Here is a 20,879-nt window from a genome sequence, read left to right as displayed (position 1 = left end):
GTTGGTGGGCTCCTGGCCCAGCCCAGCCAGTGGCTTCTGGTTTGCCAGTCTCTGTGTCTAACAGCAGGCAGAGTCAGAACATTAACTGAGTTGAATCTAAATAAACTCAGCTTTGCACCTAGATTATCCGTGGGTTTTCCAGAGATGAACTGGTAGTCCGAGGTGGGGTTTTCTGAGCCTCACATCGCCTTACAAACAGCCTTACACGCTTGTCCGAAGAGAGCTCCATTGTCACGGTACCATTACTGAACACACACATCCACTGCACCCTTTATTTAAATAAAAATTGACATTGAGTCGATAAAGCCAGGGGAAAATGTCCTGTTAGAAATGGAATGGAGAAACTAAGTCACTTTTCTCCCCGGGGAGAGCCCCCAGTTTGACTCCCTGCACTCTATTCTTTTCCAAGAATCACGACTCAATTTCAATTGCTCAGAGATGGAAATTTCCAAAACAAGCCTATTGTATTTTCGTGTTGACTGCGAAATGTGCTTATCCAACTGAAATAGCCAGATGAAAAAAATATGCATCCCAGCCCTGGTCTCCACAAAATCATTCCAGTCTTAAGAAGCTATCAGCCTGCTCTGATCCCAGACTCGACGTACAGAGTTGAGGAACAGAGAGGAAAGCCCCCTGGCTGGGGTGCACAGGGCTCCCCACAACCCTGTGGCTCTCATTTCCCACGAAGCACCCCTTCCTGCTGAAGCATGAGCAATAGTTGGTTAGTGATTAACTCACCTTCACTGGATGAGGGGCTGAAGAGAGGAAAGAAATACCCTTTTATTTCAAAGGGCAGAGACGGGAGACACAGACTGCTTCCCCTGCCTTCCTCTGTTTTCTTCTTTTGACCTCCTCCAGACTTACCTGGACAGGTAAATGCTTCATCTGGGCTGCCCCACCCCACCCTGCCACTGACTCACAGCCAATCCCGGCCTTCCCTCCCTACTTCTCATTCCAGCTGTTTCTGCGGGGAGGGCGGGGGAGGGGAATGGGCAGGGCGGGGCTGCCCTCGCGGAGCCAATCATCTCTTGCCCTCCCCTTCCTCCGTTAGAGCCAATTAAAAAAAAGAAAAAGAAAAAGAAAAAGGAAAGCTGGAAGGTGAAGAGACACTTTTGGGTTCAGACTGGAAGACGAGAGTTGGCAGGGAAGGAGTAGGAAAAAGATTTTTTTAAATTTTCAATATAAAGAAACACAGACAGGCAGTGTGCTTTTTCTTTGTGTCTGTTTGAAACTCGATTCTCTACCTAGAGCGGCTTTCCTTTACTTGGAGGTTAAGTGGTCTCCTGAATTCTCCGAGTTAAAATCCGCTGTGGCCGGTTTAGCTTTTCTGGCTGTTCAGAAGCACTTTCACCGTCAAGCCTTTTCCTATCAGCTCTTACGACTGGCACCTCCACTCAGGACTGCTAGAAAAGGTGTCTGAGCTCGCTGGAGCTGAGACACCCTTGCGCCACTGCTTGGCAATGGGGGGCATGAAACCATTTTCTCCCCCCAAGAGGCCCCTGTGATGAGAAAGTGACTGGACAGTCTCGGGGGAGGGAACATGGATGCTGTCATTTGGGTCTCTGGTCTCTTTTAGCTGTTCCTAGAAGGTAGCAATGAATATGAAGACATAAAAACAAAATAAGGTTCCAACTGTGTAGCAACCTTTCTCTTTCCATAGGCAGACTCTTTGCATCTGTTGTTAAAACAACCAGAAGAGAATAGGGAGAAGGGAGTAGGTGGAAGAAATCACTGCTTTCAGGAAAAAACCCTCCGTCCAGGTATGGAGGCCACTTTTACCACATAGGACTTTTGCCTGGAAGCTGGTTTTTCCTGGATAGAGGCTATCCTTGATACCAAAAGGGCAGGAAGAAAAGTAAAAATCAAAGCAGATAATAATCACCAACATTTATTGAGCTCTTGCTATGTACCAGGTATTATGCTGTGCTAAGCATTTTCATGCATCATTTCACTTAATCTTTATTTGAACTTCAGAAGGCGGGCACAGTAATACACAAATTTTATGGGAGGTGAAATAACTTGGACAAGAGCACTAGCTGGGAGGTAACAGGGCAGGGATTTCGATTCAGGCAGCATGACGTCAAGCTTGCCATGCATCGGTATGATGTCAGTCTGCCTCTGTTTTGGAGAAATTCCCAAGTAGGATATGTGAAACCCACAGCTAATTTGCAGGCTTAATTCTAACAATTAAATTAATCTTTTCCCATCTCATTTCCATCTTGAAGCGATTCATAACTCTATTAACAAGATGACACATGCCTTCCATCTTTTCTCTTCCTGTGATTGTGGTTGGGTAGGAAATAAGAAGTGCAATGATCCTGGGGCCAAGGCAGAGAAGAAATGCGGCAGGACTAGTGAGGAGGAAGGAGGAAGTCTGGCATAACCAAGTACCTCTCAGCAGCCTATGGGTAACGAGCTGACTGTGCACTAAAGGGTGGTGACCTCTCTTCGTGGTGTATCACTCAAACATGTATGATATGATAGTGGTGACAAAACAGGAAAGACACCTCTATCCACATCAACAGGAGTTCAGTGCAATTGGAGTTACACCCGTGGATGGAATCACCGAGTTGATCCAGCTTCGTAGACGTGCGATTTGAACATTTGCTAGAAAAATGAATTTGACTTAGAAGCATTAACCTCAAAGATGATAGCATTGTTTTATTTATGAACGAACACAGCCTTTCAGTTTATAATAAAATTAGTATGGGGCGCCTGGGTGGCTCAGTGGATTAAAGCCTCTGCTTTCGGCTCAGGTCATGATCTCAGGGTCCTGGGATCGAGCCCCATGTGGGCCTCTCTGCTCAGCGGGGGGCCTTCTTTCCTTCCTTTCTCTGTCTGCCTCTCTGCCTACTTGTGATCTCTGTCTGTCAAATAAATTAAAAAAAAAATTAGTATAATCAGGAAGGGTTCCTATCATTTCACAGGTAGAACTAGGGACATAGATAAAATGATTGTTCTGTTCCTCTCTTTCCTTTTAGACATACATCTCTTACTGAAAATTATGAAATATTTCCAATACCCTTGCATAACAAACACCACTGTACGAACACCCAGTTCAAGAAACAGAACATTGCAGTTGAAGTTACTTCCAAACGTTGCCCACCCCTTCTCTTCTACCTCCTCAAAACACACATATGCCCCTGCTGAAATGAACCACTATCCTGAATTTGATGCTCTTCCTTCTCCATATCTTTAAATGTTTTATCCTGGAATCTTTTCTGCTTTGCTCTTATTTTGTTTTTCCTTGGAAAAATACCAAGTCTCGAAAGGTTTCAAGAGAATTGGAAAGGAGACCTGGACTAAAGGAAAGACAGGCCTTCCAAAATCAGAAACACTTAAAGACTAAGGCTGCACAGTTGATGTAGGTCACCATTTGAGGAGAAAAGTGTCATTGCTTTTTGTATTTGAATTCCTGTCTGATGACCTGACTGTGTGAGGACTAATTAGAATCCAGTTGGCCTGACTCATCTATGTCCTTCCTCCTTCGTATGCTGTTGTGGCATGGTCATCTCCTTGACCACAAGTGGCCAGTGTATGATTTCCTTCCTCCGTACAACCTCCTACAGAGGCATCTCATTTCCCCTACCCAAGGGCATTTCTCCTACACACACACACTACTTCAAAACCAAAATGTACCACAATCATTTGTTAATCTTTCCCCTTTTGTCCCTTATAAAATTGAGCTCTCTGCAAAATAGCTGGAGAACTCTATTCTAACCATTCGTGATACCTAATTCATTTACATTCTAGTCACATCCTGTCAGTGTCTCTTTTCCTTTTCCTCTCCAAAGGAAAAATGAAGGGACTTTGAACATGTGTTACCATCATCCTTAAGAAACAAAGGGTGCCCACCAAGTTCATGGTATTGAGCATGATATTATATGCTGGGCCTGAGTGTTTTTCCAACGTATCAGGGGAAGAGGAGATTTTATTCCTCAAGTAGTAGCAAGAGCTGGCTTTAAAGAGAAGACAGCTAAGGGAAGGGTTCAGATGAGGGTGATTATAATTTGGCGATAAGCCATGGAATTGATAGTCCATATTAAGACATTGAATAGATCATCAAGTGCTCACCAAAGCGGTATTAATGTTAAGTCTAAAATAATTAGAGGGGAAATAAAGGGTCTAATTAAGTGGGCTGGATGAAGAAATTCTGAAGTTAATCATGAAGTAGTTCTTAAGAGTAGATTTTTTTCCTTTCTTTTTTGAGATCAGTGTCTCTTTGGCCCACCTACCATGGAAATTTGCAGGATTCAGCATTCCTTTGCTTTCCAGTGCTAATGAAAGTTTGAGACCTGAGATCATCTGTTAGGATCAGACAGTTTTGCAAGTAATGCCAAATCTTAACATGTTCGAAACTGAGCTCATCTTGTCACCCCACGCTCACCCCAAACATGTTCTCTCTCCCCATGCCAGCTAATCGCATCACCGTATTCTTACGCAGACTCCGTGCTTCGTAGCAGTCCTCTGCTATCTCCTGTGAGAACATTCCAGCTCTTCCTCCTCTCTATTCTGCTTCAGGACTGCATTAGTTGTGGGATCGTGGACCATTGAAGATGTGACAAGATTACAGGAATGTCTTGTTTCACATCCTCCATTTTATAGGAGGATTTATAGATTATCTGAGTTGTTAATCCTCTCAATACTTGGATACATTTTCATAGCATTCAGGATTAAATTCAAAGTCCCCATGTGACAGAGAAAGACCTTCATGAGCAGGCCCTACATGTTTCTCCTCTCACATATTCAGCCATCTTGTTTATTACAGTCATGTCTAATATTTCTGGAACTACCATGCTTTCATATTTCTGGGACTTTGCACATGCTGTACCCTCTGCTTGTACGCATTCCTTTGAATGAATTCCTGGCTTAGTCTTATCCTTCTTTCAAGTTTCAATTCAAGTACCACCTTCTTTTGGAATGGAATGTTAGGTGCTGCTTCACTATAATCTCCTAACACAGCATATACATCTCTGAATTTAACCCACTAGGATATAACTGTCCTCTTTTTCCTCCATGTAACATTTGAATTCATGAAGACCATCAGATATTTCTGGGTGTAACTCCTCAATTGTATTATAGTAGTTATATATTAATGCCCAAACTGATGACGAACATTTTGGAAACTGAGGTGCTTTACTTAAGAAAGTTGCCCTAAAAACTTCATTTTTGGAGATCGTGTTGGTAGACAAGTCATCTACAGCCACAATTTTGCTTATTATTTTTTCTGAATCTTGTCTTTTGACATACTACTACCCTGTACCTTCCCATTCCCATCACATTTACAAGCCCACTCTCCTTTGCACCTGTTTTCTTCTTCTATTTTGGTACAACAAAAAAAATGTTTTTCCAGTAAAATCCATGTGTGCTCTGGATCTCATCTCACAAACTCTATCCTTTTATTTTTCTCTCTTACATCATCTTTCTGACCTTTCTACTAAAGTAATGCCCACCAGGAGCTGCTCAGATGGCTTAGTCGGTTAAGTGTCTCCTTTGGGCTCAGGTCATGATCTCAGGGTTCCGGGACCATGGAGCCCTGTTCTGGCTCCTTGCTCAGTGGGGAGTATGTTTTTCCCTCTCCCTCTGCTCCTCCCTGCTGCTTGTGCTCTTTCTCTCTGTATCAAATAAATAAAATATTTTTAAAAAGAGTTAAAAAATAATAATGCCCATCAGCATTTGAATATACAACACTTAAGTGTAGTGTTTCTGAAGTCAAAGTGTCTGATTTGATTCTGTTTTTTCGCATAAAAAAATGCTACTGACAGATGGGCTTTGAGATATACTATGTTTACTTTTCCTTTTCTATTTATCTTTTTTGTCCTTCCATTCTTGCCCACTGTGTAGGTCTCCTCTCAATATGTTCAAATACAGTATACGATTAGTTTCATCATGAAGAAAGATTTTCCAGAGCATTCCGATTTACTTCCATCTGGATAGGTTTTTCTCTAGACCATTGCATGGCTGTCATTTTCATATCTGCTTTCATCATCCTACTGGGAAAAATCCTTTTACCTCTCTCTTTTGTTGGACTAACTGGATCTCATATCTTCCTCTTTCCTGAGTTAGCGCTCTCAGTTTTGTTAAAACACATTTTCCAGTAGTTTCCCAAGAAAGTGCATAAGATCATACATGTCTTTTTAAAAAAATTTTAAAAAGATTTTATTTATTTAATTTTATTATTTAATTTTATTTTTTATTTTATTTATTTTTTAAAGATTTTATTTATTTATTTGACACAGAGAGAGACAGTGAGAGAGGGAACAGAAGCAGGGGGAATGGGAGAAGGAGAAGCAGTCTCCCCGCTGAGCAGGGACCCGCCCCCCCCCCCCATGAGAGACTATCCCAGGACCCTGGGATCATGACCCAAGCCAAAGGCAGACGCTTAATGACTGAGCCATCCAGGGGTCCCTGAAATATCAATATTCTAGCTACACATTTGATTGATAGCTTGTCGGGGTATATAATTTTAAGTAACATCTGCTAGCTTTCAGTACTGCTATTGCAAAGCCCAAAGCATCTGTAATTCTAAGTTTAAGGCTTTCTGTTTTCAGTATCCTGAGTTTTCATAATGATATGCTTTGGAGTGGAGTCTATATTCTGGGTACTCAGTAAATCCAGTCTGGAAATTCATTGACATTCAGTATTTTCTTGAATTATTTCTTTGATGAATTCCTACTATGCATTTTCTCTCTTTCTCTTTTTCTTGTTCTTCCTTTAGGAACTTCTATTATTTGGATGTTATTGGACAACCTCCTGGACCTCAAACTCTGTTTTGGTACTGAGAGATTTCTCAAAATATCTACAATTTCTACTGTATTTTCAGTTTCTAAGAATTATTGTTTTTTTTCTCTGAATTTTTATTACATTTTCTCCAGTTTTACTGATGCAAAATCTTATTACTTTAAGAATCTATATGTAAACATAATGTTAGTGTTTTCCTGCCTCCGTAATTTCTAATTTCTCTGTCACTTTTTCCTTGTTTGTTTTGGCTTCTGTGTTTCTTAACCAACTGAGCCACCTAGGCATCCCAGATTCTGTGTTTCTTATTAAAGAATATATTCCGATGTCTGATAATTCTTGGCTACTCACCCCAATTTAAGAATTTGTCAACAAAAAGCTAAGTTTTGAGGCACAGCTGGGCCTGGTTGACTGTAGACTTTGTTAAGAGCGATCTCATAGGACCATTTGGTTGGAAAATCTTTGATGCCCACAATGGCCTGTTTGGATTCCTCAGAGAGTTTTCCAAAAGCCTTCCTGTAGGGCATCCTTCTGGCAGTTGGCATTCTTGGATCCTATTGGCAGAGGAATGTTATTTGGTCCCAGCATCTAGTGTATAAAAATGTCACTTCATCCCCTTAGCTTTAACACAGAGACCCTATTTACCCCGAAAGGGGATGTAGCAAGCAAGCTCTTAGCTGCTCTGAGAGGAAGACAAGATCTGAGAGGTCTTACTGCTTCTCAACCGTACTCTTCAATCATCTTCCTGATTTTTTTCCCACCTCTGTTTTCAGGGGTCGTAATGCCACCGATCCTTGAATTTTTGAGGGGGAACTTCATGGAAAAAATAGGGTTGCTGGCTTAGGATCAGCTTTTCCAAATGTGCTAGGTCACTTAATACTCATCCAACTGCCAGCTAGCTTCCAAAATTTTGTTGCTATTTTTCATCCCACCATCTCTTTGTCCTTCAGTTTTATGCCTTCCAATAACTCTTAGAGAGTTACTGTGAAGATTGCATGAGGTAATACATGAAACATGCTTATAACACTGTAAGCACTCAACAAATACTATTATAATTATTGCCATCCCATCACTTAAATAGGTTCCTGCAGCAGCCTCCTCCTAACTGGTGCTCCACTTCCATTCTTGACCCCTTCAATCCATTCTCCTGAGGGCAGTTCAAAGAACTTGGGAGAAACCTAAATCGGATGCTTTACTTAATGTGCTATGATGTCCTCCCAGTTTTCTTAGGATAACTTGATTTTTCATTTTTATTTAATTTTTTATTTTTTAGAGAGAGAGAGAGAGAATGTGTGAGCCTGGGGGTGTGGAAGGACAGAGGGAGAGAATCTTAAGCTGACTACATGTCCAGCATAGAGCCCGACACAGGGCTCGATCTCACAACCCAGAAATCATGACCTTGGATAAATATCCAATCAGGAGTTGGATACTTAAACAACTGAGCCACCCAGGCACCCCAGGATAACTTTATTCTTCAGTTATACATTGATTTAATTCATTCATAGGCTCGTTCATCCAAATATGTAATGAATATTCCCTACGTGTCCAGTAGTTTGTTAGGTCTGAGAATACAGTGGCAAGAAGGGAGAACTGATCCCTGCCCTTGTGGATAGACTATTTGGGGACACACCAATGGCTAGACCAGCCTGGAAAATGTTTCATTTCCTCCTGCAGTGTAGTGTTTGCAAATGCTGTACCACTCTTCAAATGACTAACTCCTATTCATGCTTCAGGTTTCAACTTAGTCACTTTCTCAAAAAGACTTTCCCAGATTCACCACTTTTTTTTTTTTTTAAGATTTTATTCATTTATTTGACAGACAGAGATCACAAGTAGGCAGAGAGGCAGGCAGAGAGAGAGGAAGAAGCAGGCTCCCTGCCAAGCAAAGAGCCCAATACGGGACTTGATCCCAGGACCCTGAGATCATGACCAGAGCTAAAGGCAGAGGCTTAAACCTCTGAGCCACCCAGGCGCCCCCCACATTATTAATCTCCTAATTAGAACCCCCCCACATTATTCTCCTCTTAACACCTGTATTTCTAATTCTTTATGGCATTATTTGTGTTCCCCCAACCCAGGTATACCCAGCACCTAGGGCTGTTCCTGAAACTTAGCATTCAAAAATGCTTAGTGAATGAGTGACTATCCTTGTCAAATCCCAAGGTATTTGACAGCATACAAGAAATAGCTCGATAAGGGCTTGTTAAAATTAAACTGCTTAACAATTTATCACAGATAAATTATGACATTAGCTGCTTCTAGCCAAATCCAAGATGGTTTTCCCATTCTTCATTGTTATGCATTAAGAGTAAAAAAATAAGGCTGGATCCTAAAGGATGGATCTAATGGCAAGTGTCACTTTGGCAGAAGGTCAATATAATTCAGAGTCTGCTCCATGGTTTTGCTGGTTTAAAACCTTGGTTTGATTAGTTTGCTACATATTAGTCAAGCTCCAAGAGAAGTAATTCAAGGCAATAAAATTCCCAAGAGAGGGGCGCTTGGGTGGCTCAGTGGGTTAAAGCCTCTGCCTTCGGCTCGGGTCATGATCCCAGGGTCCTGGGATCGAGTCCCACATCGGGCTCTCTGCTCCGCGGGGAGCCTGCTTCCTCCTCTCTCTCACTCTCTGCCTGCCTCTCTGCCTACTTGTGATCTCTGTCTGTCAAATAAATAAATAAAATCTTTAAAAAAAAAAAAAAAAAAAATTCCCAAGAGAAAGACTTATCAATTCCAATGGGGAAGACTTAAGTTATAGTAGAAGGAAGTTGGGAATTCTAATTTCTAATGTAATTCTAATTCTAATTCTAATTCTTCATTCTAATTCTAATGTAATGTCCCATGGACAATTAGGATGAGTAATTTTGTGAAATATCCTATATAAAGGACTCTAAAAAATTCTTACTCCCGATGAGATCAGGCACAGGTATGGTATGGTTATAGGTATGGTTACAGGTAGAGGTATGGCTATAGACAACTATTCTTATTCCACAAGGGACACACTTTCTACTTAATTCAGTATAAATATCCAACAGAACTGAAATGAATGTGCTAGAAATACTCACGGTTACTTGAAAAGGTGCTTCTTCCTTCTGGACTTTTAAAAATAAACAATGACAAATTCTTGCTACATCCCCCCACCATTGATGATAGAAAAATTTTATTATTACATCATTTGTTTCATACCTGATATTTTCAAAATTATTTCTTCTCCTCTTTCTCCTTTTTTTAAATATAGATTTTATGGCAGCTGTTTCTTGATTATCATGGGAAAGGTGTTGCTGAGGACTTCCAGATCCTGTAACATTGGACAAGGTAATTCAAACAAACTTCCCTTGCTGAAGCAGTGTGGATCTAAAATTATAGTGAATTTGAAGAATTGCCAGGCATGGAATAGGGTGACAAAAGAAGACAAATGTGGGGCCCCCAACATTTGGGACAACTTTTCCCCTGGAGATACTTCTCTCTGCCAGATGTGTGGCCGAGATCCTGAGGGGTGCTTCTGACAGTTTCACATAAGCAGGGGATCAGGGATGGGATTCCGGGATCCACCAACGGATGGGACCTAGTGGACCACCCTTACTGTAGGTTGGGAATTCAAAGAGCTGCCCTGGAGGAGTGAGCATGAACACTTTGAACACTAGCTGCGTCGGACTTAGAGTTGTGCTGATGTCTATATACTCTACTTTATGAGCCAATTAAGGGATTATCAGGAAAAATTTTTTCCATACTTCGTATTTAACTTCAGTGTTGACTTTGAACCGAGTAAGCTTCAAACTTGAAATTCATAGCTTTCAAGCCACTGCAATTATTCAATTTTTAGAACATGGCCGAGTCACTGTGATACCTGCTCTGTCTTAAGATTCACTAATGAAGCCCATCGATGTAATACAGAGAAATGCCATCAAGAAGATCAGAAAACTCTTCTTGGTGTGCAGAAGGAATTTTAGAGGACAGAAAGGCAGAGCAACAGTTAAGAAAGAGGCGGTCACAAAAGCAGAGAAAGGATTTGTTCATGGCTTGTTGCTCACGAATTCTTGACTTTTTTTTAAACTCACACATAGGAAAATCGTAACTTTAGTGAGCTTAGGGAAGTATGTTACTGTATGGCACTTGATTCCATCAGATTCAGTCAAAATTGTCTATAAACACAATAGAGACAAAGGCAATCCGCGTTAGAACAAATTTTTTTTTAAATAGAAAAAGTATTTGGGATGCTTATCTTTCTATTCTTGAACCTCTCACTTTAGGCTTAGCGATATCATAAGATAAGCATAGTATAGACTTCTGCCACACATCTAAGGCCTGCTCTGCAGCCTCTGCTGGGTTACTAAATCAGAACCCAAGTCATTCCATTTTCAATACTAATGGGATAATACAGAGGAAAACACAAAACAGAGAAAATTTGTTTTTCCCCTAGGGAAGAAGTTCCTTGTGTAAGTATCTATTTATTTCACAACTAGCCCTTGAAACAGAATTTTCAAGATGTCAGGGACTAAATGACCTCTAGCTCTGTTTCTCACAAGGCAGGAGGCTCTATCACAGCACTCGAGCTGCGGTGTTAAAGCGTCCCCTTCTGTTTGTATTAGGTTTCCATGGTAAGCTTTATTTTCCAATATTCCCCCCTTATTGGTCTGAGTTCTTTCTTCTAGAGCCTAAGAGCATAAATCTACTTCACTTTCACCCAGTGCTTCCCAGAATGTGAAGTTGTCCAATCAACCTGAGATCTCTATTCTCTTCTCCAGTTCCTTCAGCTCTCACGAGTTCTCAAACTTTAGCTTTTCATGATGTTTTACATGTGAAATCCTCCCCGTCCAAACCCCTAATGCAATGTGACTAAAGCAGTACACATTAACACTACTGCTTCCCTTTCCTCTAGATCTCTTAACTATTAAAAGGCAACTGTTTCTGCAGCCCAAGTCACGTCACCCTGTTGGGATAGACTTCAGGTTAAAATATCATTGCTATTTCTTCACCACATCAACGACAGAGTAGTTTTACCTGTGCTGGACTCATATAATAGACTGTTTTAGAACTTCAGGGCAGGGTTTCACATTTGTGATTATTCAATCCTGGGCTTTTTCAGCCTGTTGAGAGTTTTGAATTGTCATTCATTATACTATCAGTATCAGTCTCTTCTGGAGATAGACAGATATATATACACACACACATTTTATGATTTTACTTATTTATTTATGAGAGAGAGCAAGCGTGTGCGCGAGCACACAAGCACAGGGAGCGACAGGCAGAGGGAGAAGCAGACTTCCTGTTGAGCCGAGAGCCCATGTGTGACTCGATCCCAGGACCCTGAGATCATGACCTGAGCCAAAGGCAGATGGTTAACCGACTGAGCCACCCAGGCACTCCCCTTCTGGATTTACATTATCTGCAAATTTAATAAATGTCTTTAAGTAGTGGATGGAAAGGGATTGCGTGAGGATGTAGGACTGACCTAAGTCATCAAAGGTCTCTGGAAGTTGATATGGACTCATTTAAACAACTGTGGTTATAGTGGTGGTTCTCAAACTTTATCATGCATCAGAATCTGAACAGATTGTTGGCCTCATTTCTGATTTCGGAGGATTTGCTTTTCTAACAAGTTCCCAGGTAATACGATGAGCACACTTTAAGAAGCATTGCTTTATGGCCATCCCACAGTCCCTGAGATTCCTTACAGACCTTTTTAATGAGGTTTGGTTGACTTATTCTTAGGTTGGATTTATGCTGACCACCCCTTACCCCCAAATGGATTTTGTCCTGGTGCACAAAGATTAGACTACATCGTGGTTCCACTTCCAGATTTTTAAAGCTTCAGTTATAAGGAAAGGGTAAGTAGTTCAAGTTAGAGTCTTAAACTCCATTAAGTCAATTCCAGGAACTTGAGTGTTGTTTCCAGTAACTCCAGTGTTGTTTCAAATAAGATTAGAGAAGTTTTTCCACAGAGATGTTGCAGTATCCGAAGAGATCTAAGTTCACATAGATCTTAGTCTATTATAAATGAAAGGCACCATTTGGCCTTCCCACAATTACTCAGCAAGACACTGACTTTATGTCTTTTGGGAGCTGGATGCATACCAGAAAATGTGTGGTCAAGGAAGGAAAATTTCAAATGTCCTCCAGTGTCAAAAAGAAGAAACATTTTAGTTTGTTCTGTCAAAGCCATTAAGATTCCACCTACAGAGTGAGATTTGGCAGATGTTGGTACTCTAGTCAAATCAGTGGCCCATTAGCTTTTGGTAATAAAAATGTAACTTGAGTGTGGCGGCCGTCCACTGGTCCTTTGTCCTCACCCCAAAATATGCTCAGACAACAATATTTTCACTTCATTTATTCCTTCAAAACAAGTCACTTCATACAGCATCAGGTATTTAAAATCATAGACCTCATAAATAAAATCAATTCATCTTAATGACAATGGCAAAATCACATGAGTCGTACAAAATGAAGTAAGACATCTCCCAGGTAGCAGCAGTGCATGAACTTTGAAAAAATGCTGGCAAATAGACAAAAGAACAATTTTTAAACAAGACAACACTGTCTATCTCAATGAAGAAACATATGCCAAGAAACAGAACTTCTGTTTTGCCCTTACCTACTACTTTTTCAAGTCATGTGCTAAGCTCTGAATTTGACAATCCGTGGTTTCCTTTTTGCTTCAGGACTCTCCACCTCCTTCGCCTCCCCTCCATCAATATAGGAAATAGAGGACTACTGTTATTCTCTATCCCTTTTGACAAACTTATATGTATTTATTTTGCATTTTAAGCTGAATTCAATACTTCTTTAAAGGGAAAACATTACTCTTTGCTAAGGAAATTGTTTTTCCTGTAAACAGCTGGAGTCATGAATGGCACCACGATGAACTAGAAACCTGACAAGAATTAGGTGCCCTGGTCCTTTAAGTTACTTATAGGCTACAACTTATTGCATATCCTATACCAGGTCTAAGAGCAGGCTCATGTAATCTTAGTAGAAATTCTATACCTTCCTTAGGTTAACTTGTTACCTACAACTTAACCATATCATATCTTCATATCATATTATATCCCTAAGCAACTAGATGTGGCTATTTCTGAAAGTATAAAAAGATATCATAGCAAAATGCTTCTATTCATGGTTTTTATATATAAATGACAAGCTTCTCAGTTATGGCCCTGCTACATTCTATGCCAAGAAATGGGTGAGAAGGGTTAGGAAGACACAATGCACTGCTTGAAAGTTTTTCAAAGCATGTTCATGACTAAGGAATGTATCCATTTAAGGACCTCTTCTGTTTAAGTGGTACTTCATCCCCCTTTCTCTTTAATCTAAAATAGCAGTCTCCTTTAAATTCACACGGACCAAGACCTAAATCAGCACCCCACAACTCAGTATCAATACAACAATTTCTTCAAAGTCAAATATTCAAAGCATTGTAAACAAAATGCCAGCTAATTTTTGGAAAAGAAACAAATAAAACCCTTCCCCACAATCAGGCAAGGTTTATAGTCTAAATTGAGTTAAATGTGCCAAAATATTATAACTCTTAGTAAGAAAACATCTTTAATGAACTAGCTTATTCAAATCAAGTGTTTCACTTTAGACTTAAAAATGACACTTTTAAGGCTAAAAAATCAGCTCTCTTAAAGTAAGTTTGCTTAGAAACAAATGAAGAGTTTTAAGAATCTAATCTTTTCCAAGTTCGTATAGTCATCTTTTTGCTACAAGGACAAATTTGAATACTGCACTGTAAAATGAGAAAGAATAATCACATTATACAAACAGGTAACTCTTTGAATGCTAGGGCACAGAGCATGCTCCTAAGTTACTGAAACCAAGTTCCACGGTTATCAAAAACCAGAATGTTGTACCACTGGATACAATACACATTGATGGCAATTGTTGACTAAGAAGAGCTGATTGTTAGCAGCTCAAGAATTATATTTTAATGCCTTGAGCAAGATCCCTGGAGAGGGCGAACATGTAAACTTTTACTTTGTATTTTTTTAAAGTGCTGCAAATAATAACAAACGTGTCTCAACACATGACAGAACATAAATCTTAATATGAAAGTTTAAGAAGGCCACCTGATCCATAAAGAAATCAATTACTCTAATTTTACTTATTCCTCATTCTAACTTTCTCAAAAAAGACACAGAAAACCATGTTTAGCTAGGGCAACTTGCAACATCCATGTTTTAAAGCCTACACAGCATAGAAAGCATATGCTAGATAAGCAAGTTAGGTGTGGGCACTTAGGGGAATTTATAGAGAGATAACACAGAAATGCATTCCTGATGATGACTTTGCTGGGCTTCAACTTCATGGATTAATCAACTGACATGATTATATTAGTTTTTGCCAACAGGGTCAAGCTGACCAGCAGCCAAACTTTCAAGGGGTACCCCTTGACTACGCTCATTTTTCAAGGAAATATTATTAATCATATTTCATTGGAAATAATTAAGAAACCAACTAGGAATGATGAACAAAAGATGTACCACACTGATGTCCTTATATGGCTATCACATCACAAAATTCCCAGGGATAGTAATTTTAATCTCTGAAAATATTCTACCTAGAAGTGTGTCTTTACCGCCCTACACCAAATCTCTAAGTCCAGAGAAGAGTAAGGGAAAAAAGAAAAGAGGAGTAGGGGACAGGAAAGCGCAATTCTCATTCATTCAGCCACTAAGGCAAACTATCCTCATTTGAATTAAAAAATTCTTGCATGGCACTCAAAAATGGAATAAATAGAAGAAGGTTTTCATTCTGCTCAAGTGCAAATTTAAAGAAAAAGTTTCTTTTGATCCTGTTGCAAGTACTAAATCCATAGGTTTTCAAAATTCTGAAGATTAGAATTTATATACATTAATAAAATAATCTCAAGACTATACTAAGTGCAGTAAAAAAAAAAAAAAATCCTTAGATTCTGTGAGGTTTACAAGCTTGAGTTTAGAAAGAGCCCAAGTTTAGGTTTTGAATCCTCAATAACTAAACCAAATTGTCTGCAAATAATGCATCATCTTGGATTTTCCATGATCAGAACATTCAAGTCTAGTGCTGAATTTCAGCAACAGATTAATTTATAACTCATTATTGAGAGCCATTTGACTGAGTTTTCGGTGTCCAGTTGGTGAATGGACAACCCAGGTAACAGGTAAAATAGAGTAAGATCCCTGGAATAAATACTTGACACTTGATATGGAAGTATAAGCTTAAATATGGAAACAAAAACACTTAAAATGAAGGGGCTTAATTTGATAAAATATCAGGTTCTATTTCTTTTCTTTTCTTTTTTTTTTTTTTTAAAGATTTTATTTATTTATTTGAGAGAGAGAAAGAATGAGAATGAGAGGGAGAGGTCAGAGGGAGCAGCGGACTTCCCACCTAGCAGGAAGCCTGATGTGGGACTCAATCCTAGGACTCCAGGATCATGACCTGAGCCGAAGGCAGTCACCCAACCAACTGAGCCACCCAGGTGATCTCAGGTTCTATTTCTATTTGTTAAATTAATCCAATGTAGATAAAATATACTCAATTTTAAAGTGACAGAAATTTATGTTGGAAAACATATCAATACATGCTTGGTACATTATAAATTACTCAATAAATATTTGTTGCATGAATAAACTTTTCTAAAATTGCAGTAAGCAAATGTCAAGTTTGGCTCCTTAAGTACCTAAGACAGGAAGGCAAGCTTCATGAATAATGACATGTAAAGCTCAATTTGATGCATGTTACCCAGTGATATATTCTTAACTTCTAGTTTTAAAGGTAATTATTTTCTGGGGGAAATAAGAGATACAAAAATCTTTAGACCAAAATGACAGCCAGGTACAAAGAGATCTTCAAACATATTCATTTGTACATATTATGATTGCCAAATATTAAGTATCGCAAGCTTACAAGTGCTATTTTTTAAGGCTCAGTAAAAATAGAAAATTAAACCTTTAAGTTACACTGATCATAACTTATAATGCCTAAAGCAGCTATTCACAAAATAGGTACTTAAGAAATGTCACCCAATGATTTCAAGCATACTTCATGAATTCTTCCTTAAAAGAATTTTCCACTAAATTGTTTACAGGCTCCTTAATTTTATACGACCACCTCCGCCAAGGGAAAGTGCTAAAAGTAAATCTCAATTTTAAAACATTTGCAAGAAGATATGCTGAAAGAGAAAAGAAGTGCTTTAAAGTATACCATTGGTTTTGAAAGTGAGATACTTCATCAAAAAATGAGACCAAGATAACGAAACTTCACAACAACAAGCCTCTTCACATTTTGTGAGATAATACATAACAAATTATAATTTAGCATCCCTGATCTTCGGAAGAATTAAGAAAAGAGGTAGAAAACTTTTATCTGGAAGATCTCATAGTGAAGCTAATTTTAGAGGGTGTGCCTTGCAGTTTAGCCCACCAAGCAAACGACTACACATCTAATATTAGGAAGAAGCTGAATTCCAAAAAAGCTGAATAAGGCAAGGATTTAAAAACTGTCGTATTTTGGGAGGGAAATAAATTCAATGTTATTATCCAAACTACTTTAAAACTGTTCAAAAGCCAAAGTAAAAGACTGTAGATAAGCAAAGTGCTAATTGTCAGAAATGTGAAATTATTCAAAAGAGCATTAGTGGCCAGATAAGGCTAGCATGGAAAAAAATACTGTTTAGTTGAGCAAAAGATCTCACAAAAACCAAATCAAAGCACAGCATTATCACTCTAGACGAAGGCTGTTTTTTAGGAGTTGAGAAAAAAGCTGAGGAAAGTTAATCCCCCCAGACAAATCTTTATGTAAAAAAACAAAAATCAAGCACTCGATTTTAAGAAACTTGCATTAAAAAATAAATACCCTGCTTAATTTAAATGTTTTATCTAACAAGACAAACATCAATAAATGAGTTGCGTTAAAACATGAGGCCAACGGTCTTTTAAAGCTTTAGTAAGCTGCTCAGGCACCTTTTCCCTCATACATTCTAATTTTATACACTAGAAATCCTAAATTGGGCACTATCAGTTCCTTAGGTAACATTCTCAAGGAACACACTCATCCCTGTAAAAATTGCTTGTAATGTACTTATAAATGGTTAAGTACATACTTATAAAGTCTACCAAATTGTAATATAAAATCGGTTTTGACAATTCTGAGTATCTTCATTCGAGGAATCAATTCATAATTTAGAAACTATTAACTCAATCAGAGTTTTTAAAAGGACTCAATTATGGAGACATCATGGTTTATGTCCAGTGGCCTCTAGTGAGGCCTTCCGCGTTCCTCAAAATATGAAGTTATTTTCTTCTACAGGTTAATGCTGCTGGGTGCTAGTTTACAGTACTAAAATTACGATCTTCAGGTTAGTGTCAGTAGGTAGCAAGAACCACCTATTCTGTGACCCAAGTAGAGAAAGGGCATGTATCACCACTGTAGACACACATCTGTAAACTTGCACACTAATTTTAATCTTAACAAAGAATTTCAGTGTCTTAGTGGTTTTAAGTTAAAGACGGTTCAAGCATTGTGTCCTTTTGTTCTTTACGGTTACGAATAGCTTATTGGAAAACCCAGAGCCTTCTGGATCTGTGAGGTAGTTGGCGGCAATCCTCATCATGCATAGATCACACTTCTCCGAAGTTGGTATGGCCTGTTTCCTTGGCATGGTCCCTTGCTTCTGCTTGTCCAGTTAATCCCTTCTGACATACCATGCATCTCAGGGTGAAGCGGTTTACATCAGTAAATTGTCTCTTTCTTCTAGCTTCATCTGCTAATTCCAGTGCTTGTACAAGAACAATATCATCATTAGAGGAGAAAATGGTCAGAGGTGGGGTGTCTGGGTCAGGGAAGTTACGCTGAAGTGGATCATAGTGGATGCCATCATATATAAGCAGGACCCTTTTGGTATATCCTGCATCTTCCCCAAAACGATCAATTCTTACTGTCTGTGTATCCACTACACATATTTCACACTGATAAAATTTAGACAAAATTGATATCTCAATAGCTCCTCCCCAAGTATCATCTCTTTTGATCCAGTCACAGTACTCTTGATTTGTTTTTCCCAGGATTGCCTCACTATAGAAGTCTGGATCACTTGCTACAATTTGTGCTATGAGGCGTCTCATCTCAGGGGCACAAGCTGGATTCAAGACTCCACCTTCTACAACATAGTATACACTGGTAAAGAGGCAAGAGTTGTCTGCTGGGACCACAGTTCTGCTAAGCACAGGCAAAGTTTCCCTGACGTAACTAGGAGCACCATGTTTTGTAAATGCAGGTGATGTTTTGGGCCTGGTTTGGTCTTCTTCAACGATGAGCATATCGCCTGTTAAAAATAAAACAAATCCAGAACTGCAGAGAAATTACTGATGAAACTGGTTGTTCACTAGCCAAGTCTTTAAGTTACAAACAGAAGGAGCTGAAGTATAAACTGGGTTACTAAGGAGAATATGAACAGGCAAACAGGCAACCAGTAACACTTCTTGTTCACTCCTTCTCCATAAAGATGAAAACAGAACGAAGAAGAAAAACATCTTTGGCTGCATTCCAATTCAGTGAAGGAGCCCACCTTTATGCTTACTTAAAAAGATGCATTTCAAGAATTTCCTTAATGCTTCCTCTCTGCATTCTGAAAGCACAATCTTCCAAAAAGTGTTTACCCTAGACTAGACCACTAGGGGGTTCTCGTTCTTCTGAAACTTAACCATAGCCACCTTGTTTAGTGTTTACAGGATCTTTGACACAACAGCAGAAAGTGTTTAATGATCAATATTGCTATTCAAGTTTTAATACTGCACAGAAATAACTGCTACTGTTCAGAATCTGAAAGGGCCTCCAGTGGATCAGTAAAACCATACTCTAAAATGAGTATACCTGTTTATCGAAGTATACGTGAAGGTGATTGCAAAAAAACAACCGGGGAAGCAAAAAAAGAAAAGTGTCCTGAACACTTCAGCCTGCTATCTTCTTCCAGGCTATGGGGGAAAGAGCCACCAGGACACAGAAGATAGATCTCATTTTTCTTTTTCTTTTTTCTTTTTTTCTTTTTTTTTTCTTTTTTTTTTACTTTTGTGGATGCAGAATGAAAAGCAAAATGAATGGGACGTTTTCAAGATAGACTGAAGAAAGGGGGGCTCCGAGGCTTTGGGCTTCTCATATAGGTTGGGTCCTCGCTCTCTCTTCCCATCATATATAAAGTCGAGGACTTGCTAGCCACTTGCCCGGCCTCCGTCAGAGTTCTCCGTTATTTAACCTATCTTTAGCCCTGTTCTCAAACCCACCAAATGACCCACAGACCAGTTCTCTGTTCTCCCCCACGTTCCTCTTCGTCCTCCCAGGGCTTTCCCTGGCCCCGGGCTCAATTCCCTTACCTGACTGGATGGGCAAATCCCCAAGAATGGTATCCTCGTTGCTGAGGTCCAGGCATTCGGGCGGGTATCCGACGAGGATTCGCTGACAGCCGGGGGCGATCCCGGTGATGGCGGCAATTTGACTCTGGAGTTCCCGCACTCGGGTCCGGCTAGACAACCCCTGCAAAACATGGGTGCCATCCTTGGCCTTGCAGCGGAGCCGCCACATCGTGTCGGTCCAGCTGCCCAAAGGCCCCACAACCGTGGGGCCAGCTTTGGTCCCGGCAGCAGGTCGGCCAACGCCGCCGGGGCACCCTGCCGCCGGATGGACTCCAAAATGGCCACCCTTTGCCGGGCCAAACATCGCGAGAAATCGCTGGTGGCCACAGATCTCGCGATACTTTCCGGTAGCGTAAGCTTTAGGGCTTTAAGGAGCGCGAACTCTCTTAAAGTGACAACTAACTCACTGCGGCCAACCCTAGGGAGCCAAAGGATGAAGATTTATCCGTATTCCTAAAGTACCAGTGGCTTTGCTACCTGTAGAGTAAGTGCGGTGCCTTGTGCGTTGGCAGCATATATGCTCAAGGAAAGAGGGCGGAGGAAGGAGTCCTGAATCTGATACATCGGAATGTAACCTTGCGTTAGGTCGGAAGTTATTAAATTGGGGCTTCCAAATTACACGGCAAAAATAGAGTCATCGTTCAGAACGCAAACGAATCCCAGGAATGGCCAGTGAGTCAAAAGACCTGCCCAAACAACCAGACACTCGTGACCAGGCTCATGGCTGCAGCAAACATTGACTCATTGAGGTTAAGGAAA

At 39.9% G+C, this 20,879-nt stretch overlaps 1 protein-coding gene across 2 annotated transcripts in view; it reads right to left on the bottom strand.

The window, feature by feature from the left end:
* C17H1orf116 (chromosome 17 C1orf116 homolog) overlaps positions 1 to 20,738 on the bottom strand; it is a 32,512-nt gene extending 11,774 nt beyond the window's left edge. Inside the window, exons 1-2 of one of the 2 annotated variants that reach the window (XM_032316982.1) lie at positions 20,598 to 20,738; positions 20,082 to 20,241 (exon numbers count right to left, since the gene is read on the bottom strand). In XM_032316982.1, coding sequence (XP_032172873.1) covers positions 20,082 to 20,241; positions 20,598 to 20,635 — 198 coding nt within the window. In that variant the 5' untranslated portion in view covers positions 20,636 to 20,738. Of the gene's footprint in view, positions 1 to 738; positions 901 to 20,081; positions 20,242 to 20,597 lie in introns of those variants that run through there. The other variant, XM_032316983.1, reaches the window with a different exon arrangement.
* Between the last annotated feature and the right edge of the window lie 141 nt (positions 20,739 to 20,879).

This window comes from Mustela erminea, chromosome 17, assembly GCF_009829155.1.
Source record: "Mustela erminea isolate mMusErm1 chromosome 17, mMusErm1.Pri, whole genome shotgun sequence".
NCBI classification, from domain to species: Eukaryota; Metazoa; Chordata; class Mammalia; order Carnivora; family Mustelidae; genus Mustela; species Mustela erminea.
This window is presented reverse-complemented; position numbering and strand designations above follow the sequence as displayed.